The sequence below is a fragment of the Meleagris gallopavo genome, chromosome 7, assembly GCF_905368555.1.
Source record: "Meleagris gallopavo chromosome 7, MGAL_WU_HG_1.1, whole genome shotgun sequence".
NCBI classification, from domain to species: domain Eukaryota; kingdom Metazoa; phylum Chordata; class Aves; order Galliformes; family Phasianidae; genus Meleagris; species Meleagris gallopavo.
This window is the reverse complement of record NC_139410.1, coordinates 35,850,253-35,874,973: the sequence shown is the minus strand read 5'-3', so window position 1 is coordinate 35,874,973 and position 24,721 is coordinate 35,850,253. Positions and strand designations below refer to the sequence as shown.

Sequence of the window (24,721 nt, the reverse complement as noted above, 5' to 3'; positions counted from 1 at the left end):
CACAGTCCTCATTGTACCATTCAGAATTGTTTATTTGCTCTTCGGTTTGCAAAAACCTCAGAGGTTGGTTGTGTGCCCCATAGTGCCGGTCTGTTCCCCGCTGCCTGGTGCTCCCCCAGCCCCGCTCAGCACTTCCCGGCAGGCTGCTGGCACCTGCCTGCTCCCTCTGCTCCTTCCCAGGCACCGGAGGGGCTGCGTTGTGGGCAGCCCCCCCCCACACCGCAGGTCTCCACTTATCACCTGCCTGCACCATGTTGCAGTGTAGGCTTGCATTCTCAGGGCTGTGCGCAGGTGAGGTGCTCTGTGGGAAGGCTCTGCAGAGGATCAGGACAGGCTGATCGCTGGGCTGAGGGCAGTGGGGTGAAGTTCAACATGACCAAGTGCCGGGTCCTGCACTTCGGCCACAGCAACCCCATGCAGCACTACAGGTGTGGGGCAGTGGCTGGAAGGCTGTGTGGAGGAAAAGGATCTGAGGCTGTTTGTGGATGGCTGCTGATCACGAGCCAGCTGTGTGCCCAGGTGCAACATCATCCGGGTTGTGTCAGCAGTGGTGCAGCCTGTACAGGGCCAGTACTCAGCTCTGGTGAGGCTGCACCTCAGTGCCGTGTTCAGTTTTGGGCCCTTCTCTACCAGAAAGACATTGAGGTCCCGGAGCGTGCCCAGAGAAGGGCAATGGAGCTGTGCAGGGTCTGAGCACAGTCCTATGGAGAGCACAGGCTGAGAGAGCTGGGATGGGTCAGTGTGGAGAAGAGGCTCAGGGGAGCCTTCATGGCTCTGTACAGCTCCCGACAGGAGGTTGTGGTGAGGTGGGGGTCGGCCTCTGCTCCCAGGTACCAGCAATAGGATGAGAGGCGATGGCCTCGCATTGTGCCAGAGGAGGGACAGGTCGGGTGTTAGGAAACATTTCATTGCCAGTCAAGCACCGGCACAGCTGCCCAGGGTGGTGGTAGAGTCCCCATCTCTGGGGGTGTTCAAGGCCTGGGGAGATGTGGCTCTGAGGGATGTGGTCGGTGGGCATGGTGGGGGTGGGCTGAGGTTAGACTCGGTCATTCTAGAGGTCTTTTCCAACCTTAAGAGTCGTCATGATAATTCTATGACATTTAGGGCACACAGCACGGTGGGAACGAGAGGCAGCTCCAGGGGGTCAGGACTGGAGGCACAGCCTCATTCTGAAACTAATTCCTCTCTGTTGTCACTGTGCTGGGTTAGGAGCCATATGGCTGTGCCGGGATCCACGCTGCCCTGTGCGTCACCAGCAGTCCCTGAGGGGTGCTGGGGTCTGAGTCAAAGACACCAGCAGTGCAGCGAGCACTGACACAGGCACAGGGGGATAAATGCAAAGGACAGTGCTGGGGATGGGATGTGACTGTGACATGGGAACACGCTCTGACTGTTCAGTGACAAATGATTGAATGTCAGCAAACAGCATTTAATGAAATTCATGCTCCTGATACAACATGACTGCACAAACAACATCTGTGCAATTTTTCTGATAGTGACTGCAGGCGAGCAGCACCAAAGGGGGGAGATAAAATCAGGAAGACATATGGAGCAGGAGCCAATTGTGGAAATCTGTTAGGGCAGTCAATGGTTTGGCAGACGCAGGCTGTCAAGTGCTGTCAGCACTGATCCTCAACGTGAAGGGTAACATTATGCTGCGCCTCTTGAACTCAGAGGAGAGGTGTGAGCTGGTCTGCAGCAGCCTGTAAATGCTGGACAGCAATGTGCAGCTGCAGTGTCGAAGCCACCCCACAGCGCCCTGCTGGCTGCACGCAGAGCAGGGAGCCCAGAGGTATTCCTGTCAGCACGTGCTGCTTCTGGGGATCTTACAGAAGGTCAGCTTATGAGAGGACAGAGGACTTCAGAAAATATTTCCATTTAATAACACAGAAAACGATGTGGGTTTTTGCCTCACAGTTGAAGGAAAACCGCATTTCCAATGTCCTTAAGCCAGCTGTGCTACACAGGGTACTCCGAGTTCCCTCTGGGCTGGTTCAATTCCGGCTTGGAAAGAACTCCCAGCTCTGTCACTGCTGCTGGATGTCTTGCAGTGGCCCAGTGCTCCATCATGCCACGTGGTAGTTGCCAAACCTCCACTGCTGGTAGCGGTTGGTGGCACTGCATGCGCCCAGCCTCAGGGCCAGCAGCACCGGGTGCACCAGCAGGCAGGTAGGTGGATGCTGGTGCTGCACCACAAGGTGCTCAGCCTGTGGAGAGGGTGGTCCTTTGGGTTCACATCCGCACATCTTTCCCCCCGCTGCCCCTGTGCCAGAGAGGCTCTGCCCCAGGGCTGCTCCTATTGGGGTGTTCTGTGCCTGGCCTGCAGTGCTTGGCACACACATGCGGTAACTGAGGGGAAACAGTCCTGAAAGGACACGTAGATTTCTGCCTGGGCAAAAATTGGACTTTTTTTTTGTATGTGGTAAATGCAGCTTACATCACCAATGTGACACAGTCACTGTGGCATCAGAAGGTAAAGCACTGCACGTGCCATGCTGCCCCTTTCCCCATAATGCATGGAAGCATTACTGCTTTTACTAAAGAGGAAAGGGATCTTTGCTATAGGACAAGGTGCTAAGTCACGGCTACTGTTCTTCTGTCCAAAATTAGGAGTGGTACCAAGGATGCCAGTTCCTCAGAGCGAAGCCCTGCAGAGGGCTGGCCAGGCACTGCAGCACAGGTCATAAAGTTAAGTACCCATTCTCTTCCTTTTCAAAACTCTTTTCTTTAAAAAAAGCCACACTGTGAACGGAACAACAGTGGATACCAACACCAGCCTAAGTGCTGCCCATCACCTGGCGTGCCACCAGGGCTTCTGGCTGTCACCACACTGCAGACAGCTCAGCCCTGCTGGGCACAGCCCTGCCATGGCGCTTCCTCCCGCTCCAGACACACGGTGAGTTCCAGGCACTCAGTACTGGGGGCTGTGGGGAGTTGGGATGCCACTCACCAGCTCAGGGCGCGCTGCCATGGAGCTGTGCCTCCAGGCCAGGTCGCTCTCCCAGCCCCCACACGGCCGCAGTCCCGGTGCAGCACCCATGGGCACCACGCACAGCTCTCCGTGCCGCAGCAGCCGCAGCCACGTGTAGTTGAAGTGCTGCGCCTGCAGGAGGGATGGGTGATGGGGACCCTCTGCCAGGACCCCGGGAGCCACTCCCACAGGGGCAGGGACACACACAGCAATGGCACTGCGTGCTCCGTGCGGCACCTTACCTTGTTGTTAACATCACACGCCTGCAGAGCCAGAGAGGTGTTCTGTGCGGCGATGCAGCGCGCCGTGGCTACGTTCACAAGCTGGAAAACAGCACCAACACGCACACTGAGACATCAGCTGTCACAAAGAGCATAGGCCGTGCCTGTGCCAGCACTGAGTAACACTGCCCACTCAATGGGGGGAAGCAGAGCCACCACATCCCCCTCCTTGGTGCGCGTCAGCACACACTGGCTCTGCTACACATTTCTGCAGCAGGAGAAACCTGAACCCAGCCCCTTCTGGAAGCGCTCGTAGCAGGACAGGATGAGCTCTTTTCAGTGCACAGCATTGGGTCAGGTTGCTGAAAGCAGCTCCAAGCTCTGCCCACGGCCTGTGGCTGAGAGCAGCGCACCCAGGGATGGCAGCAGCCACAGCTGCAGTTGCTGTCACCAAATCCCAGCCCCCGCAGGGCTGGGCCCTCCTGTCTTTCTTTCCTTGCAAATGCAGTTCCTTTCCTTCTTTCAGAATTGCTGAGGAATTTCCAAATTAATCCTGGGGAATAAGCAGGCTGTTCAGAGCACAGCTCCCAAGTAAATTTGGTTAGGGTTCAGCACAGCTGGAATTTGCAGAGCTAGCTGAAAAACAGATTTTCTGCCCTATTAAATTTTGAGAATGAAGATAAAAGAGCAATTCAGGTGGCCTGAATCGGGACAAAGCATGGCAGCACCATGGACATTTTCACAGGCACAGAACTGAGAAGAGGAGGTTGCGGTTCCGTTGAAACAAAGGTCCCTGTGTATGGCCTCACTGCTCTGCACTGGATTTGATCTGGGGTTTTATTACTGTGGTTGAAGCAGAAGTCCTAAAAAAGTGAATGCTTTCCAGAAATTTCATTTTTTCCACGTTCTCAAGCCTAGTGCTGCTAAGCCCGGCTTGCCGTGAGCTCCTGGGCCTGCACTCAGACACACGGGGCAGGCGGGGAGCCCTCTGGGTTGCACTGCTGGTGTTGCTGTAACTCATCTTACAAAGCAGGCTCTTTACTGATGGAACTGAGCGCATCGTCTTGGCGGAATTCCGGAGCAGAGCGGCGATGTGCTGCGCCCTGCTGGTGGGCACGGAATGAAATGGCACAGAACTGCACGGCTCTTCTGCCAAAATGCCCCTCAGAAATGGTGACTTTGAGCTCTTCATAAAAATTCAGGCTTGATGAAGTTTACAGAAACTTCATAAAAACACAGCGGAATCCTGACTGTCGTGATGGATTAAAGACCCTCACCCACCACCACATGCCAGGAAGCAGCTCAGAGCCACGCACACCAAGATGATCCCGTGCCTCTAACCCAAGCCAGCGAGACGAGGTTCAAAGGGAGCATCACTGGGTACATACCAGCCCGCCGGCCTTCACCAGGGGAGCCGCCAGGTCTGGGTACACGTTCTCCAGGTACCAGCGGAAGCTGCGGCACCGCAGCCGCTCCCGCAGCGCCTTTTGCTGGCTCAGGTCGCCCAGCTCCGCGCGCCGCTGCAGCAGGTGGTACGCATGGCCATAGAACAGCTCCTTGTAGCCGTCCAGCCAGACCTCAGCCACGCGCGCCAGGTTCCTCTCCACGGTTCTCACCCGATCCTTCGGGAACGAGTAGGGGTTGTCGTTCCTGAAGATGTGCCCGACTCTGGAGCACGGGACGATCTCAATTTCTCCTCCGCACATCCAGACCTGAGGAGCAGAGGATGTCTGGGCAGGACCGCTGCGCTCCGGCTTTGTGCGAGGCAGGAGAGAAGCGGCGAGGGGACCGGCAGGGCTGGTGGCTGTGCCTGCAGGAGTGCCCACAGCAGGCATGTGGGACAGGCTGCCAGGAGCAACCTACCTTGAACGAAAGCTCCATGTTTTCACCTCCCCAGACATCCAGTCCCGAGTCATACGTTCCCAGCTCAAAGAAGTACTTCTTTTCAACGGAGAACAAGCCCCCTGCCATTACTGGGCACCTGCAACAGGCGGCAGGGTGCAGGTCAGGCGGTCAGAATGCACCCATCACCTTCACCTTCACCAAGGGGTCACCCAGAAACAGGGCTGTGAGGTGCCTGGGATCGGTGCGTGGGTTTGCACTTAAAGCACAGACCCTGGGAGCCATCCTTTTGGTGCCAACTGATAAAGGTAACATTAAAAACACAGCATTTGGTGGCTGGGGCTTTGCCATGGCTGGTGAGGTGATGCCCTGTGTCACACCACCAGCACAGAGCGAGCTGCTAACCGCAAACAGGTGGGCTCCCAAAGCTCTCAGATTTGCTGTCCGTACCTTATTATATCAGTTTCCTTGAGTTTGTTTTTCTCAATGACTTCTTGTGGAATCTGCTTCCATCCAAAATTCATCGGCCAAGTAAAAATCCCACGCTGAAAGTTATCCACAGTCATGTAGCTGAACAGGGCAGAGATGGAGATGACGAATTCTGAGTCACATTCCTGATTGAAATGTCACCCTTAATGAACAAAGAAGAACGTCTGTACCTAATTAAAACAAGATTCTAACAAATTTCATCAGGAATTCTCTTCATCTACAACGGCAGAACCATCAAGGTTGGAGAAGAGCTCTAGGATTCACCAGCCCACCCCCCCATGCCCACATCCCTCAGTGCCACATCCCCACGGCTCCGGGACACCCCCAGGGATGGTGACCCCTCCTCCCTGGGCAGCTGTGCCACTGCCCAGCCACTCCTCTTGAAAATAAATTGCTCCTAACACCCAGCCTGACCCTCCCTTGGTAGAACATGAGGCCATCACCTCTTATCCTGAAATTCATGAAAAGGCAAAGAGGTGTGTGTGATAAAGCAGCGGCAAGGACTGTGCTGCTCATTTCTGGTGTATGGCTCAGGATGCACAGCTTCTTGCTATTAGCATTCTGACAGACAGAGCGAGGGCTCTCCCAGTGCCACGGCAGGATGGCCTGAGCCGTGTTACCTCATGTCCTTGTCGCTGATCACCTCGATGACAGGACAGGCCACCCTGGCACGGTGCAGGCGGACACGCTCCAGCAGTGGCTCCAGCCAGCCCACATTGCACTCCACATGTGAGTCCAGGAAGGTCAGCACGGTGCCTACGGGCAGGAGTTGTGGCACCGTTGGGCGCGTGCTGGCAGCCCCATGGGGCTGAGCCCCACGCGGAGCCCCGAATGCCCCAGCTGTGTCTCACCTGTGGCCATCTGTGCGCCCGCCAGCCGGGCCCGAATGAGACCGTGCCTTTCTCTGAGGTGCAGGACTTTCACCTTCGGGAACTGCGACATGTATGCATCCAGCTTCTCCTTGAGGTAGTCTGAGGGAGAAGGGCAGAGCGAGGCTGACAGACCCATCCCGCACCCATTTCCAGGTGTGAGAAGTGATGGGCAGAGTGCTCATGGAAGTTCTCCAGGACACACGGGTGTTTGCAGGTCTGGGGCACAAGCTGGGGTAACTCATCGCCCCAGCCGGGTATACAGCCATTGGCAAAAGACTCCAAAATGTAGTTTTCATGGACACATAGAATCGTTTGAGTTGGAAGGGACCGTTAAAGGCCATCTGATCCAACAATGAACAAAAAGACATCATTGGGAGGAAACGGTATGAGCACATGTTGTTGGTTGTTTAAAATGTTTCATGAGTCCCTTCCCTCTCACCTGTGCTGCTTTGCTCACTGTAGGTGGTTTGGGAGGGGTCTGCATCTGCAGCAGGGACACAGGTGTCTCCCTGGAGGAGCACCACTTAGAGAATTGGATCGGTTTAAGATTTTGAAGAATCAAAGCCAACAGAGAGCCAAAGTACAGCAAAGCACAGGTTGGAACCATCTGTGTGTCTGTGCCACACACGTGGAGTCACCGTGCGTGCATCATCACACATCAGGAGAAGAAAATGCAATTCCTTACTAGTATTCAAAGTGGATAATATAGAACAAATGGTATTCTGGTTCCAGCTGTCTCAGCTTAACCAGGGCAGAAGTGGCTTCACTCACCTTTTGTGCTGAAGTCATCCACCAAGATGAGCTCCTGGAGCAGATGTGGGGGGGAGCGGCTGAGCACGCTGTGCACCGAGCGCAGCAGTGTGGACCACACCTCATCCACGAAGCACATGATGATGGTGGTGGTCGGCAGGTCGTCGTGAACCTGCTGCTCCAAGCACCTGCATGGAGGGCAGCGATGGGTTTGTCACTGCTGAGCCACAGCCGAAGGTAATTCACCACGTTCTGCGAGTTGGGGCTCCCTCTCTTTGCTGATTATACAGAATATACATACATAAATGCATACATTTTATATACATGCATGCATATTAATTCTATATAACTAACAATAAGCAGAAGTCAAATTCTTTTGAAACTGCGCCCCTAGACAGGCCTCTAAAGAAAAGCAGCCTGCAGACTTGACGTTCTGCTGATGTCCCCTTCAAGTCAGGAAGGTGTATACTCTGACACTGCTGGAGCTGCTTTGGAGATTGCTCCCTCAGATCTCCTGCCCATGGCCTGGCAGCAGCCTGGCACTGCCACCCCGACATGCATGGTGCTCAGCCCCACCACGCAGTGCCACACAGGGGGCAGCCTTTGTTTTGGCCAGGAAATCTGGGTTCCTACCTAATCCTGGGCAAATTGCCCTAGAGGGACTGCAGCAATAGTGTGGGAGGAACTGGGGCACGTGGGGACCCGCCTCTGTTTGGCCAAGGCGTTGTTACCCGGATAGCCAGGCATTATCCCGGATACCCGACAGCTGTGGCTCCTTCTCAGCAGGACTCCTGATCGACCAGAGGTGGGCAGTGCTCCTGTAGGTCTGTTCTGCACTGCAGCTCCCAGCGCTCGGCCCTCAACTCTGGTTCTGCTGCAGGCAGTTCTTGCTCTGTGTGCAGGTGGCTTCTGTATGTGACACCTTCTGCTCACTGGGAAGCTGCCATGGCTGCCTCCCTCCTTCCCTGCCCTGTTCCTCCATGCAAGGACCTCCAATGGCTCCCGGAGCAACATGGGAATGCATGTGCATTGATAGAGACAGGGCACAGCACAAACTCCATGTCACAGCTCCTGTGGCAGAGGCAGGAGGGTTTGTGCACCAGAGGTCTCCCACCTGCCCAAAGTGCCATTTACAGAACCAGCAGCACATTTCATGGGGAGCTATAGAACCACAGAACCATTAAGGCTGGAAAAGACCTCTAGAATCCCCACGTCCAACCCCACCCACCCTCCCATGCCCACTGCCCACATCCCTCAGTGCCACATCCCCACAGCTCTGGGACACCCCCAGGGATGGCGACCTCCCACTCCCTGGGCAGCTGTGCCACTGCCTGACTGCTCTTTGGAGAAGGAATTGTTCCTAGTACTCAACATAACACTCCGTGGTGCAATCACCACGGCCATCACCTTTCGTTCCATTGTGAATTATTTGCTTTCCAATCACCATGCTGCACACAGGTCCCAGGCTCACAGAGCTGAACCCCTGTGCTGGGCAGCAGGACAATAACAGTGGGAAAAGGAGTGATCCTGGGATGTCTCCATCACTGTGATGGCCAAAGGCACATCCTCGTGTTGGCACACAGCAGGTGGCTTTGGCCGGATTGCCAGCTACTCTCCAGGTGGGTGCCAGCCACCAGTCTCATGGGCAGGGAAGGCTCCTCTACCCAGGCACACTGGTAGTGTGTGGAACCAAATGCACGAGCACTGACACCAAAGAGCACTGAATGGTGTCACATCTGATATGATACACCTGATACACACAGAGCTATGTGCCCTCACCTCTCTGGTCAGCAGGCATAGCCAGTTAAGCCATGCTGGAAGTTCTCCCAGCCTCACTGTTACCAGCATCACTCACCCAGCAGCGCAGCAAAGCAGGGCTTACCCAGCAGGCCTGGTGTCTGCTATGGCTCGGTCCACTGGGATCAAATCGCTGAGGAAGACATTAAAGTTTCCTTCCTTCCATCGACTTTTGGCTTCTTCTTGTTTGTCATCAGGGACTGCCACCGGATGCCCAAACTGCCCAGGTGCCTGGGGGTCTCTGGGTGCCAGCGTGATGTCCATGGCCAGGACCCGGTGTGTGCCGATGCCTGCTGCCTCCTGCACACCCAGCTCGGGGGCCACCCCTGGTCCCACCGCTGCTGCCCTGGAGGTGCCATGTCCTGGGGTGCGCGGTGCTGCGGTGCTGGTGTTGGTGCGTGTGATAGAGGTGCCCTTGCTCCCCGGTACTTGGTGCAGTTCTTGGCTCCGGGTGAAGTTTCCCCCAGAGTCAAAGCCGAGGCTGGGGGCTGCAGGATTGCTGACGTTGACCCCCTCTTTGCTAATAAGGACAAAGTGCTCAGGAGGAGACGCTGCATTCTTTCCCCCTCTGCTCTCCCCGTGCCGCGGTGCCCGGGCCGTCGGGGCGGCCCCCCCGGGATGCGGGCTGCCGTGGGCACCGTGCGCGGGTCCCTCCGTCCCGTTTCTCTTTGCAGGAGACGGGGCTTTGCGGGACGGAGCGCTGCCTCCCGCCCTGCCCGGCGGTATCCCCGGCTCTCCGCCCCTGAGAACGGTCCGATCCGCCGCCGCGTCCTCCGCCCGTGCCGGGGCCGCGCTGACCGCCGGTGCCACGTTGTGCGGGACGGACACCGCCGCCACCGCCCCCCCCGGGCGCGCTCCTCCGCTCGGGGCTGCCGATTCCGGGGGGCCCCGCTCCCCGCCCGGCCCCCGCTCCCCCGCTGCCGTCGTCGGCGCGCTCCTCCCGTCCGCGCCCCCGCGAGACCCCGCGGCCGCCGCCAGCCCCGCCGCCGTGGCCTTGGGGGGCCCGTGCTCCCGGCGGCTGCCGCCCTCCGGCTCCGGGGGGGCTCTCCAGGGCCGCTCCCGCTCCCGCCGTCCCCGTCCCGCCGCCGCCCGCGCGCCGTTGTCTCCGAAGGAGAGCCGGAGCGCGGCCATGTCAAAGAGCAGCCAGATGACAGAGGCCACGAAGACGAACGCCAGCGCCCGGCCGCTACCGCGGAACAGCTTCCGCAGCCCGTTCATCCTCCCCGCCAGCCCCCCGGGCGAGTCCGGGCCTCCTTGCCTGGGGGTGGGCGGCTCGGTCCCCTTCCCTGCCCGGCTCAGCGCAGCGCGGGGGGAGCCTCAGCCGCAGCCCCGGCCGCCCGCCGTTCCCTGCCTGCGTGGCAGCCCCCCCCCAACACCCGCCGGCCCCCGGGCCCGTAGCATCGCGCTCCGCTCGCCCGTCCGCTGCGGGCAGCCCGAAGGAAAAGGAGGGGGGAGGCGGCGGGGCGAGGTTCCCCTTCTCCTCTCCTCTCCCCACCCCGCCCGGCCCCGCGCTGTAACCCAACACCTCCGCACAGAAGGAAACTATTGCCGCTCATTATCCGGCCAACTCTCTGCGCGGCTCTTACCTTCCGCGCCTGACTGCGTTCGCAGAACTTTATCGGGACGCGTCGCTACGCTTCGTGCCGCCGCAACGATCCCTCGCTGCCTTAGCAGCGCCCTACAGCGTTAACTCCGCGGCCAGGAGAGCGTGTGCTCGGCACTGCCCGCGGACAGGCGCACAGCACAGCTCGCACTGCCGCCGGCTCATTTACTCGACGGCACGGACGGGGCGCAGAACGCCGTGCCGGTGCTGCGGGCAGCGGGGCGGAAAGGCGGTGACGTGGCGCGGCCCGGCGGGGCTCCGAGCGCTGCGCACCGGGAGCTGCGGGAGCCGCGCTGCTCCCACCTGCGCCTCTTATGGAGCGCGCAGAGCTGCGCGGGCTGATGAAGGAACGCGGCCCCGCGTGGTGCGTGGCTATGAGTGGGAGCGCGGGTGCGGGTGGAGAGGAAAAAGCTGGAGTCGGTAGTTTGCAGCTCTCGTAATCTGGCATCGATGACCTTAAAGCCAAAGCGCGGCGTCCCACATGCCAAAACAGATCTTTCCAAGCCCGGCCTCCAGCCCACTGCAGTGCACGTATGGATACTGAAAGATCAATAAGCAAGTGGCCAAACGCTGCGTTCATACTTAAGAAAAAGTAGCAGGTCCTGAGCCCAGCCCCTGCTCGTGCTGCGGGCTGCGGGCACACCTTCCTGGCAGAGATGGTTTCCCAGGGCTGTGCAGCTCCTTTCCCCCGCCGTGCGGGCAGCTCTGCACCTGCAGGATGTCTGTGTGTGTGCACGGTGTGCACTGAGGGACCCTCAGGAAGAGGGCGTGAGGGATAGGGTTCCAAGGGATGGTTAAAAAGGAAAAGATGATAGCTTGGAGTCAAGATTGAACGCAGAATAAAAAATCCCTTCAGCGTAAAGAGAACGTTTGAGATAAACCACGGGCTGTGGTTTCCTTCCCCATGCTGGCATCAGTTCCTGGTTTTACTTTAACTCCTCGGTGCAGACCCCCGGAGCTGCTCCACAGGGAGAACCTGGACCTCTGAGCTGTGCTCTGCAAAGGGAAGGGGCAGCCCTGCCCTCACCCTGCCCTCACCCTGCCCTCACCCTGCCCTCACCCTACCCACGGCCCCACGCAGGGAAGGTCCCTGCACTCCAGTGGCTCAGCTCCAGCCTGGGTCAGCACAGGGCTGCTGGGCCCTTGTGCATGGCCACGGCTCGCTCCGTCCTCCTTGGCAAGTGCAAGCATTCCAGATCCTGGAGCAGACTCCTGGCACAAGGCAGCTGCTTTTGCAGGGAGAAATTATCTAACTGAGGCTACTCTGCCATTACAGCAATCCAAAGCTCCAATTGAAAAGCACAGAAGCAGGATAACTTGTAGATGAGAACTCAGTATTTTTTTTCTGGCACAGAAGTGTGCAGGAGGTGAGCAAACATTATGATAATTCTGTATAATAGTTTCTTAGTGTATAAAAAATATTGTCCAAAAAGAAACCGGAGAGGAATGGTCCCATACTAAAGGCTGCCAGGCTTGGAAAATTGTCCTTTTTGTCTGGAGCATGAGAGACCCAGCAAAGTCGAAGACAGCATTTGGGCCACAGATGACAAAGTCGGGCACTTGGGTTGGTCAGACCACACAGAATGCATGAGGCCTTTCCTGGAAATGGCAGAGAACAGCTGGGTTGTTCAGGAACCCACCGAGCTCTTCCTCTCACCACGGTACAGGATCTGCCGTATCTCAATTACTTGATGTCTTAATTACTTCTCTGCCATTGAGCACCAGAATGCTTCCTTCATGGGCAGGTGGCACAGACACGGACACAGGCATTGCATTAAGAAAGCCGTGTTGGAAATCGCATTTACAGAAGGCCCGCTCAGTGCACAAAGGGCCAGCAGAGGAGAGATGTGCATGAGCAGGAATGCCAATGGGAGAAGGGAAGATTTCCCACGGAAGGATCCCACTCAGCAATGGCTCTGTGTGTTCTGCCACCACCTTTGCTGCACTTGTGGGTCACCTCCTCCCAGCCAGGCACCCAGCACCCAGCTGCCCCAGCACCCCAGCTCTTCCCATCCACGCTCCCAGTTATGAAATCATGATTTTGTTTCTGAGACACAACTTTGCCTACAGGCGATAATCGGCTACTACAGTAACTCTATTTGTGAACGATTTGTTCGTTGAGATATTGAGTTCCATAAAGTATTAATTATATTCGTTAAGAATGATATGACAATTCTCTCTATGTCTGTGCATCTTCTCCGAGGTCCTGCTGGGGTTTGAATCTGTTGATTAACTTTAATTGAATCTGACAGAGCAATACACATCTCAAAGACCTCAGGTTCCCAAGCTGAGGAAGGAAAGCCCCGGCTCAGTGTCCCACTGAAGGGAAAGCTGGATGCTCAGCCACCGCACCAGGCAGCAGAGAACCCACGCTGCTGTCAGAAGGGCCCGGATGGAGGCTGTGCTCCAGCAACCCGTGGCCTTGCTCAGCAGGTGTTGTGCCCTGGGGACACAGAGGCAGGGGAAGCACGCCGTGCTGGGTTTGGCTTTGGGTTCCTTCCCCAGCAGAGCAGGTTTGGCAGGGCAGGCAGTTACTCATGGGTGGGGGACGGAGCTGGGCTCCTCCGTTCCTGTTGTGTTCCTCTGCAAATGAATCTAGTGCTGCTTGCCAGAGAAACGTTCCTGGGAGGAAGCACCTCTCTCCTTCTGAGGTTAAGAATGAGCCCTGGGCAGAGCTGAAAGCTGCTCCTCGATGGGACTCACCACCTCCTATGAATTAACTTCCCAAGTGTAATACGGTGTTGCCCTAAAGAAGCAGGTACGCTCAGTGCCTGAACAGACATGTCCTACATCATGCTGGCAAATCACTGAGAAGCCTCAAAACTCGATCTCAGTCTCTGGTTATCAAATGAGTGTCAGAAAAGGCAGCTCTGTGCTGCTCTGTGCCGACAGGCAGTCCGTGGTTCCACTGAGCGCAGCCCTGTGGGGCAGCTCCTTTCTCTTCTCAGGCAAAAAAGAATGAGGAAATGTTGAGTTGGTGTGTGCTGGAGTCTGTGCGGGATGCTGGGGGAATTGGTGGCTTTCCTGAAGTCTCAGCTCGCACTAATTGCTCCTGCAGTCAGATGAGATGGAACGTTTTGCTTTGGAAGGAAAGTTTATGGTCTGGTTCTGTGGCGAAGCTGCCAAGCTCTCGATGTAGAAAACTGGCGAATGTCAGGCAGTTCTGTGGTGTAGGCTGAAACGTCTGAACATTAAGAAACTGAACTTTGCATTTCTATTTTTAAAGATCTTTTGGTTTGGGGTTGACCCTGCTGTTCTGGGGCGGGATTTTGGGCGCATGGTGCTGGGGATGCTCTGTTCTCAGGTGGCCGTTTGCACAAGCCATGTCTGAGGACAGCTTTCCCCCAAAGGGAGCCGGTTATGTAAAGAAAGATTAGAAAAGCCATTTATTTTCCTTTTTTTTTTGGTATAAATAGTGACCCAGATTCCCGCATGCCCGTGGATGGGAGCGTGTGAGCCGGGATTGGGAATGGAAGCAGCAGCAGGGCCCACAATTTGCATAGAGGTCATGTTTGGCTAATGTGTGTCTTGTAGGAGCAGACAGCATGTAAAAGAGGATGGTTACAACCTGACCCAGTGATGTTTTTAAATTTCAAATTATGCATAAAGTATGCATTAAATTAATTAGGGAATTTGTTAAGAAGAGATGAGTAAAGCAACTAGTTAGCAGCATGCAACGCTTAGTAATGCAAGCCATTTTCTATAATTGTTATATATAATTTGTCTCATAACATTATCCTTTGATAAATTATTGCAGCATAATATGATATATGTAGCTTATTAACAGTTTCATTAATTACTATTAGAGCAAAGACACTCTAAAGTCTGGCACACATCGGAACAAATGTTGAAGCAGATGGTTGAAATTAGTGGAACGCGATTGGATGCTGAACCCTTTTACCTAATTACATTATTACATCCAAATAGTTCAAGTAAATTTGTCAGGTTGTCAGCAAAGTGCTGGAGATGTCCGGGGATTTTGTGTCACATTCAGGAGGTGATGGCCTCACATTGCACCAGGGGAGGGTCAGGTGGGTATGAGGAACAATTCCTTCTCCAAAGAGCAGTCAGGCAGTGGCACAGCTGCCCATGGAGTGGGGGTCACCGTCCCTGGGGGTGTCCCAGAGCCGTGGGGATGTGGCACTGAGGGATGTGGGCAGTGGGCGTGGGGGGTGGGTGGGGATGGGCGTGGGGATTCTAGAGGTCTTTTCCAGCCTGAATGGTTCTGTGGTTCTGTGTAGCAGAATACAAGATAAATTTCAGAATTCTTAAAGGAGGAAATAAAAAATAAAAGAAAACCAACAAAATTGCAGCAGTGTTTATGCACGAGCAGGTTAATTTTTTAGGGTTGTGAAAAATATGATGCATATTTTTTATATGCTGTGTTTCCTGGAGGATGGATGGATGCTGTCCAATGAGGTGCTTCCTCCCAGGGCTCCTCTCCTCCCCACCCTCCCTTCCCAACATGACACCCACCCAGAGCTCGCTGTGCCCACCATGGCCGCAGCCATTTGCCACTTGCTCAGGGGCTTCCAGCTCTGCTCGACGCTGCAACCCCACCACGAATGCATTCGCAGGAGAGCTCAACCTTTCCTTCTGATCCTGATTAATTCAAGAAGGGATCCAAATTTTGGTAAATATATACTTCTGTATGTGCTCAGCTCACAGGGTGGGGTGTGCAAAGCTTGTGCAAAATAATTATTTAATATTACAGGTACTGGAATGCTATGCACTCCTTCCTCCGCCTCCTGCCTGAAAGGCTAAATCCCTAATAAAGATATCAGAAGTGCTGGCAAATAGATGGTGAATTGTAGGTGTGCAATCGCAGGCACCTTTGTTTGCCTGAGGAAGGCTACATTAGCACCAACGACAGCACTCCTCTAATATTTGCGTGAGCAGGGCCATGTGCACACGCTGGCGAATGGCAAACCTTTGTGGCCGCTGGGAATGGAGGCAAATGTCACCCAGCCCCACCTGGGAGGGGTTTGCCCAGCAAAACCACTGCCACGTCCCAGCCCTGGGCATGGCCTGAGCCGAGCCCTGGCGGCTCTCCTGCCCGCTGCCTCCCGTGGGTGTTCCCTTCCACCCACTGGGCTCTTCCATTCCTCTGAGCGATGTTGGATATGTTGGCAGTTGTTTAAGTAACTTGAGAAGTGAGGTCTGTGAGGTTTTCTGCAGGTGGGAAAGAAAGGCCCCATTCCTGAATGCACGTAGCCCAGCGTCGAGTAAAATAACCTGGCAGAGTTGCTTCTCTTTAGCAGCATAAAATCAGAGATAAGAGTCTCCCTTCTGCATCTCAGCTTACTCTTTCATCTCTGTCTGAGGGATTGTTGTGTTGTTTTGGGGTTAAAACTGCTGTTACAGATCGAAGCAGCTCATTTCCTGCTCTAATTTCTGTACATCACATCTTTAAGAAAAGAGGGGCACCTTCTGCAGCACACAAGAGTGTGTTTGGCCGAGGTGCTGATGCTGAGTGTGGCATAGGCAGCTCTCTGTTGGTACTTGAAGCAAGCTGTGTGCGCAGGGCTGCTTCCATCTGCTCGTCACAAGCCACCTCTCTTCTGTCACAAGGTGAATATTTGGGGTTCTGTCATTTGTTTACCAAAAGCAATTGTGGGAAATTCTCTTGAAATGTTTTTCTTGCTGATCTCGACACTGGCATAGGTTGAAGTCAGCGAGGGCCACGGAGTCCCAAGGGAGAGCTGGCCAACACGGGGCGGCCGCTGTGCATGGCGGTCCTGTCCTGAGGGTGAGTGAAGATGTTTTGGTAGTCGATGGCCGTGAAAGGATGTGTTGTGTGCAGATGGTCAGCGTGACCACTTGAAGGCAGCCAGCCACTGTCAGGCTGAGTGGTTCACATGCATGGTGTGTAAGACAGTGAAAGTAATCAGCAATCTATTGAAAGCCAGGAAAAGTAATCAGTAGTATGTAGTGTACTCTTTAGATTTTCAACATGAAATCCCCAAGCAATTTCAAAAGCCCAGAGGCTGTCTGGAAATGTGTTCCTGATCTTGTTGCCGCTGTGCCCACAATAAAATCCCGCATCCCCACAACGTGTGGGTGCCCATGGGAAAGAGTGGGCACATCCAACCACCTCTGCTGGCCCCGCTTAGGAAGGAAGGAGCAAACGAGCAGCTCCTGGTATTTTAATGCCATTCTTTATCACACTGATAGTGAACCGAGATGGTCCTAACCTCTGAGGTTGGCCAGAGCGAGATCTGCCATGGCTGTACGCTGAGGGGAACCAAAGCAGAGCCCTGCCAAGTGTGTCTGACACAAGCAGACAAGGCTGTTGGCCCAGCAGATGCTTGTGCTCTGTCAGCACTGGGGAGGGCTGTCCGTGTGAGCCGGCACTGCCTGCTGCGTGACTGGGACGCCATCCTTGGAGAGTTGATGACAGCCTGACCTGAAGGGCTTAGGCTGAAATTACGGTTCTCATGGGGTGACTTTGTGTCCCAACCAGGCTGGGAAGTCTGACTTTGTCCGGAGGAATCCGCTGCAATCCGCCCTCACTGAGCGCATCGCATGCAGAGGAGGTGCGTTTGCTGCCTGATCAGGAAGGTTGGATGTTGCAGAACACAGTCGCAGGAAGGACAAACGTGCTGCCGAATGTACGACCGCCTTGTGAGCGGCCTATTTCTCCTCCGGCCACAGGGTGGTGCTTTTGCCCTCTCTATGGCCCGTCGGAGCAGCAAAAATAGCTCGGAAACTGTTGACGAAAGTCCTTAATTTTAGAAGAATCACAGGGGATCGGAGCAGTTGTTCCTCTCCCCTTCCAGAAGCTCTTCCCACACCGAGGCAGAGCTGGGAGTGAGCTCCCATCCCCGGTTGCTCTGTACCAAGCTGTTAGAGAGCAGAGATTCCTCTCCTCTCCTCTCCTCTCCTCTCCTCTCCTCTCCTCTCCTCTCCTCTCCTCTCCTCTCCTCTCCTCTCCTCTCCTCTCCTCTCCTCTCCTCTCCTCTCCTCTCCTCTCCTCTCCTCTCCTCTCCTCTCCTCTCCTCTCCTCTCCTCTCCTCTCCTCTCCTCTCCTCTCCTCTCCTCCCTCCTCTCCTCTCCTCTCCTCTCCTCTCCTCTCTCCTTCCCTCCCCTTTCCCCAAGGTCAGCTATCTTTAACGTTTTCTCAGAGTTGAGTGTAATTTCATTTGAGTTTCACAAGGCCTCCAAAGGCAGCTTGGTGGGCTCTCTGCTGAGTACCAGTGCTTGTTTTCAGCTTTCAAATGGGCCAGACCATTTCTGATGATCAGAGTGCTAAAACCAGGTGCCAGCCTGCGTGTGGAGACATAACGCCTTATTTCAATGCCCAGAAATGTTAAAATCTTTGAGCGACCCTCCACGTGCCAGCAGTTAATACACCTCCTGCACTGAGTGCCCCGACCCATTGCTTCACTGAATTGCACACGTTGTAGATGGGAATGGTGGCTTTGGGAACGATGCTCAGTTGTTTCTCTAGCGTGCTGGGGTGTCTGCTATTTGTTCAAATCTCCCCAGTGCTCATGTCTGAAGAATTATTCCCATCCCACAGAGCTCTGTCAGTGTGAAATGAGCAGACGGCCCCCAGGACAGATTTTTAAAAACGCTTGGGCAGCATTTGGATACATGGGATCTGCTGCAAGGAACAGTCAGCAGAGCATGGAAACAAGCCTGGAAACCCTGCTGGAGGAATCCCAAGGAGCAGCAGGTCATGCCAATGGGACGGAGGGTTCCTCAGCAGGAGGAGAGTGGCACCAATGGGGCTCTGTGCACCAGATACCTTCAGATGCCTTCAGCCCTTGGGCAGCATCCTGTATGGGCAGCTTTCTGTGAGACCTGGAAGTGACTGGATCCATCAATGGAGCTGTGAGTTGAAGACACTCCACTCCACGCTGCCAGGTGTGTTTTTCTTCCCAGGTATTGAATGACAGCACTCAGCCCCTCTGCACGATGTCCCAGCCCACAAACACACATCTGCTGATGGGAGCCCGGCACCGGGGGTGAAAGTGAGCATCCCGAGGGTGGCATTGAGGCTTTTGCTGAGTACTTGCATTTCAGCTCTGTTTTTAAACTAACAGGAAAGGAGAGGCAGGCTAAGAACATATGGCTTCATGATATCTTTGGAGATGGTCATTTGTTCTATTTTCCACCTGAATAAATTTAAAGGCACAGCTGAAATTAAAATGTCAAATCTCCATTTGAAATGTAATCTACTGTCATATGGATGCTATCGAATCTGTTAATAATTAGAACCTGGCACCTCAGTTTAAGTGCAGCCACTAATTCAAAGTCGTGGTATTTAACTTACTTCCCAGCAATGCCGGAAACAAAGGCACTGAATTGTTGACACCGGATCTTTTATATGCATTTAAGAGATTTGTTTACCTTTTCCTTAATTAAAGCAAATGAGATTTAGGCACCTAGCTGCCTCCTGTGCCTTAGGAAATGTTTTCCTTCAAGCAGAGTTATCTCCATCATAGAGGCTGCCAACAGCGTGCTGGATTTTGAACTGGAAAGGAATGGAAGCAGCTGGGAGCCCTTCCCCTTCTTTCCCCCTCGTCCCTCCCGGCTCCTGCCCTCAGGAGGAGCTGCTCTGGGCACAGCTCAGCTCGTGGCACTGCCTCAGCAATTCCAGGAGAACCTGAGGAGCTTTTTGGGAAGCAGCCGCACCAGCAATGGGCAGCGCAGATGTGAGAGATTTGTGAGCAGCTTCAACCACACAGGTGGGAGGCACACAGCAAAATGAACCCTCGTTATTCTGCAAAAGCCCATCCAAATCATCAAGTGTACACTTTGCAGTAAATCCCAGCCCTGCTCAGAGCCTGGCACCAGTGATTATACAATCTGTGTTTTTTAAAGGAGTCGATGTGAGTTGGGCACTCCAAGTAAAGCCATGAGGTGTACAATCCTTATCCCAGGGATACAGCTCTCTGTGGTGAGCTGGGGAAGGCAGGGCTCCTCGCAGGCACAGCCATGGGCACGAGCTGCAGGGACCAGCATGAAGCACTGAATTTCTCGCAGCTCATCAGAAGGAGCGTGGGAGGGGAGAGTGGGAGTGTGTGCACTGAGTCACCGAACAGAGTTTCATGTGTTTGGGTATTTTTTTTAATTATCCACGCTGGCAACTTCCAGGAAATCTCCCACCTTCGCACGACTCGCAGTGCTGTCAGTAGCAGAGCAGTGCTGGCGTCAATGGGAGGTGAGGGCTCTCAGCAGAGCACTGTTATGGTGGGGACGTGGCAGCCCGCCCCTCATGGCCCTGTGGGCTGATGCAGCTACGCTGGCGTGGCTGGGAATCATCATAGAATGGCCTGGGCTGCAAAAGCCCACAGTGCTCATCCAGTCCCAACCCCCTGCTGTGTGCAGGTCACCAACCAGCAGCCCAGGCTGCCCAGAGCCACATCCAGCCTGGCCTTGAATGCCTGCAGGGATGGGGCATCCACAGCCTCCTTGGACAACCTGTTCCAGTGCCTCACCACCCTCTGGGGAAAAGTGAGGAGTTACCCTCACTGCTCTGTGCCTCTGCTTTCCCTAAAACTTACTGTAAGAACTGTGAAACCACGGCACAAATGTCTAATTTACTAATCACAGACATATTTTCCTATAAAGGCTGCTGCATTTAATGACAGACTGCATTCACAGGTGGTTGTATGCTGCAATCACACGTAGGACACAAAACAAAGACACTGGTTTCCATGCAGTAGAAGCACGGATGTTGGCACTGTTCTGTGCCTGGGAGAAAGCACTGCACATTTTGTCATCCCAGCTACAGGTGGGAAATCCCTGGTGAGGTCCTCAATTACAGTGTGATGGAGTTAACAAGGGGCCCTTTCAGCACAGCTGCCTCTGAGGTGGCAGAAGCATTCAGAATCACAGAACCATTGAGGCTGGAAAAGCCTTTTAGGATCCCTAAGCCCAACTCTGTGCCCACGTCCCTCAGTGCCACATTCCCGTGGCTCTGGGAAACCCCTCAGGACAGTGAGCCCCCCCCCCCCCCCTCCTGGAGGGAGAATGGTTGGACTATACGACCTTAGTTATCTTTTCCAACCTTAATGATTCCATGGTTCTATGAAACATCAGAGCTATATTACCTCTCAGTGAGGGCTCACTAAAGCACATGTGATTCATTTCAGAAATAGGGATCAGGATCCTACCTGCACCTCGGAGGCTGGGTTGCTGGCACAGAGAGGAGCATGGATGGTGGTGGCTGCAAACTCACCTTGGGCGGGCATTTGGGAGGCCTGCAGCACAGCCTGGCTGGGAGAGGTGCACCAACATCTGAAACTGCAGGTGTTAAATCAATATCATCATATAGGCTTTAAAGAAGTGCTTGGTTTGTGGATGGGCTTGGAGCAATCTTACCCAAACGTTAGGTGTTGTGCTGTGCTTATGGCCAGTTTCACAGGTCCCCCCTGGGCAGGCAGAGCAGAAGAGCTGGTTGTGCCCCAGGTGTGCATGGCTGCTCCCGAACTTTGTTCCCAATTTCTCAGGCTGAGCTCCTTTTGAGACACACGTGCTCAAGTGTTGCTGTGACCACAGGGCTGGAGCCACTGCCAGCAGCGTGCCGGGGCACAGCAGCACCACGCACCGCCATCCCAGCAGCCTGCATGGAGGACCCCAGGCCTGGAGCATCAGCACAGTGCTGGCCTGGGCTTCATGGTGAGAAGATGCACTGTTATGAGTCATTTGGAAATATCATAAAAATAGGTTCTGCTTCTGTGTAAAGCAACCCCAAGGCAATGGGGACACAAGCTGCAATACAGCCCCACAGATACGGGCCGTGTAGCCAGGAAGCCCAGTGCAGCTGGAGGGTCCTCAGGTACAGACAGATGCTCTTTGAAGTGCACGCGCAGCTGAGCAGGCGCTCATTTTTATTTCTATTCCAAAGGCATTAAATTAATTTTAGAAACGGCACTATAACTATTTTCCTGCCTCAAGGACCATTTGTTTTAAAATCATTAAAGATTTTTATACGACACCGCACTGACATTTGGTGTGAATAAATTAAGGGAATTGGTATCAAATCTCATCCTTTTTCCACAGACCCCCAGCACACACACGTGCACACAGGGTGTTCTGCAGGGCCCTCCTGTGTGAGTGCCTGTGCAGCAGCACAGCACGAGGGCAGATCCATGGCACCAGGCACCACACAGCTCTGCTCCTTGGTGGGAGAGCATCTTCGGTCCTTCCCAGAGAGTGCAGTGCCAGCAGAGAGCTTTGTATTAGGGCAGCCAGGCACTGGAGCCCTGCCTCAGGTCACCAACTGCAGTCCATGTGTGCTGCTGCCATGGAAAAACCTGTTAGTGGGGAGGAGTAGCAAGAAGAGCTGTCCCTCAGCCAGGTACCCTGGTGATTACAGGGTTGGCCTAATCCTCTTCACTGGGAGCCAGTCCTGCAGTGATCAGAAGTGCAAATACAAGTTTGGCAGGACGAGAGGTGATGGCCTCACATTGCACCAAGGGAGGGCCTGGGGAGTATGAGGAACAATTCCTTCTTTAAAGAGCAGTCAGGCAGTATTACAGCTCTCCAAGGGATCGCCATCCCTGGGGGCATCCCAGAGCTGTGGGGATGTGGGCAGTGGGCATAGGGACTGGGGTTGGGTGCGGAGATCCCAGAAGCCTTTCTCCAACCTTTATAGTTCTGTGACTCTATGATTTTAAGTTCTATGATTCTGTGATTCAAACTTGATTTGTTTGCTCTTACTCACTTTTCTCTAGCTGGCAGCAAAGAACACATCTGGCTCTCTGTCTGAGGAGGCTGAGCAGTGCTGAGATGGTGGTAACTATCTTCAGGGGCTCTGGGCAGCCAGCTTTGCTCCCTGCAATATCCTTGTGTAACGCAATGGAGAGCACTGCAATGACAGCAGAGCAGCAAGGTCCCAGGCTGCATCAAGGGAGGATTTGCTCAAATGTAACAGCTGTGGATATAGAAATATAAGAAAAAAGCTGCTTACCTTCATACAACTTCAGGTATACAGAAATCTTCAACAGGGCACCCTTACCTCCACTGCTAACCTTTAAATGAGATCTGGGAAGGGGTGGGTGCTGGTTCCAGCCCTTCCTGACACACAGATACGTTGCATGCACCTGGGCTCCCCTGGGTTGGCCCTGCCTTCCCACCAGGTGCTCAATCACTGCTTGAAGTCATGACAGCATTTCTACTACACCCTGGTTACTCAATGTCTTTTCACGTCTGCTGCTGAGAGGTTGGGGTGCAGCTCCCAGGTGCAGGCTGGTGGGAGCCAAGGGCTCTCTGACTGCCCTGCCAGGCTTTTGGTGGGTGCCTCAATGTTTTGTCAAAGCAATCTCCTACAGACTAGGGCTAGATCAAGTGGATTAGTTTAAATAGAGCGTTTATCCTTTCTAAATGTCAGGAAAAGGCGGTTTTGGCTTTCCCAGGTGTAGGAGCTGTCTGGGCTGTGTCGGTAGGGTCCCACACCCACTGCTCTCACCAGCTCCCTCAGCACCTCCCGGGTGAGTTGGGCAGCCCCAGCCTCCCTGCCCTCCTCACCGGACACTGTGGGCAGCTGCACACACAGGTACCAGCAGCTGAGCACAACACGCAGCAGGCAGTGCTGCCAAACTTCACCGGCAAAAGCTTTAAAGCGTCAGGAGCTTCAAACATTGGATGTAAGGAAGTATTTGGTGCAAAATATTTGGTGCAGGCGGTTCCTGCAACGTGTTGCTTGTGTCAGTGCTGGTGGGAAGAGGTGTGCGCTGTTCCATCTGGGGAAAACAGGACAGCAGCAGAGTGCAAGAGCCTGGGGAGGAAAACACCCAGCAGGACAACAAGGGTAGCACTAAAAAGACAGCTCTGTAGGTGAGGGGAGAGCAGGGTGCAGGGGCAGGGCACGGCGTGCAGGTATGGGGTGGGTGCAGGCACAGGTGTATGGGTGCAGGGTGCGGCTGTGGATACCCCTGCACAGAGCTGCCTCCCCAAAGGTACCATGGCAGCAGCTCCCAGGGTGTCAGTGAGCCAGCTGTGTGTCCAGCTGTGTGCCCAGCTGTGTCACCTGGCTGAGTGACCTGGTATGTGACCTGGCGAGGGCCGTCAGCTCCTCCGCCGCCACCTGATACTTGTACAGCAAAGTGCTGTTAATAACAATATAAATGCTTGGGTTGTCAGTCACTGCTCTTTCTTTGTAAATGTTACTCGTTTCATAAATAAATCAAAACCTGCAGACCCCAGGTTTTCAGAAACTTGAATGCTTTTGTTAAAATTGTATGAAGCAAATTCACAAACACATGATTTATATTATCTCGGCACGGCACGGGAGATGATAGAATATACTATTTAAATTAACTTCTCTCCCAACAAATGAAATCAATTCTGTTCTTCGGTTACTTTTCATCTGCCTTTTGTCTTGTTGCCGAATCTTTTCTATTTCTTTCACTCATTCATCTATTGTGCCCTTTCCTTGATCTGATAGCATTAAACATATAATTAAGTCATAAAGGAGGGAACTGATGAGTATAGCAGATGGTAATTGCTTCCTACATTTGAATGAAATGATATGCATTGCTACAATTTACAGCTCTCGCCTCATATTTTATTCAGGAACCTTTTATCTCTTTTCCTGCAGAATTATTCTGCAATAAATTTAGACATCTTATCAATAGCTTGTATGATAGCGGCAGAAACGGGGAAAAACCGAACTTTGTGCATCTTAATGCTTAAAATAATTTTTCACAATAATTGAATTATCTACCGGTAAATATCATATATGGAACTCGGCCGACTTTGCTGGGTTTCTTCTCAAAGCTAACTCTGTAATTACAGCACTTCTCTAATGATCACTCGTGGAGCCCAGAGACGCTGGGAGTCGGCAGTGCCCCCATCTCCTGCGGGTGCCATCCAGCAGTGCTCCTGGGCTCTGATGGTCCCAGGTGGGAAGGAAGCGGTGAGCCGAGCTGAGCAGAGCTGAGTGAAGCATGCAGAGCAGAGCAGAGCAGAGCAGAGCATGCAGGAGCAGCTGCCCCGCTTGCGGTTTGAGTGCCACGCACTGCGTGCACTGCAGAATTCTCCTTGCTTAGTTTGAGAGAAAAAGCCTGAATGCATTTTCCCTGCAAAGCCCGAGTCTGGGGCTGCTGACAGCCCTGAGGGACACAGTGCTGGGAGGAAAGGGGGTTGTCAGCAGCATGGGAAGCAGCAGTCACCTGGATAAAAGTTCAGGGGAAGGAGAAGGGATGTTTGGGGGAAGAAGGTC

At 54.1% G+C, this 24,721-nt stretch overlaps 1 protein-coding gene and 1 pseudogene across 1 annotated transcript; both read right to left on the bottom strand.

Moving 5' to 3' along the window:
• Nucleotides 1-69: 69 nt before the first annotated feature.
• On the bottom strand, nt 70-1,716 carry LOC146544029 (uncharacterized; annotated as a pseudogene).
• A 144-nt stretch (nt 1,717-1,860) lies between these two features.
• On the bottom strand, nt 1,861-10,745 carry GALNT5 (polypeptide N-acetylgalactosaminyltransferase 5). Its single transcript, XM_010714076.4, has 10 exons — nt 9,028-10,745; nt 7,167-7,333; nt 6,375-6,494; nt 6,144-6,279; nt 5,485-5,604; nt 5,056-5,173; nt 4,581-4,904; nt 3,214-3,294; nt 2,951-3,103; nt 1,861-2,207 (listed from the first exon to the last, which is right to left on the bottom strand). Exons 1-10 carry the CDS (start codon nt 10,158-10,160, stop codon nt 2,067-2,069), a joined length of 2,493 nt encoding a protein of 830 aa, XP_010712378.2. The 5' UTR covers nt 10,161-10,745; the 3' UTR covers nt 1,861-2,066.
• Between the last annotated feature and the right edge of the window lie 13,976 nt (nt 10,746-24,721).

Coding starts and splice junctions, on each gene's coding strand:
- GALNT5 (XM_010714076.4), bottom strand. CDS start 10,160: ATGAACGGGCTGCGGAAGCTGTTCCGCGGTAGCGGCCGGGCGCTGGCG. Junction 5,174..5,484: donor AAGGAAACTGATATAATAAG/GTACGGACAGCA, acceptor CGCCTGTTGCAG/GTGCCCAGTAATGGCAGGGG. Junction 3,295..4,580: donor TGGTGAAGGCCGGCGGGCTG/GTATGTACCCAG, acceptor GCTGTTTTCCAG/CTTGTGAACGTAGCCACGGC.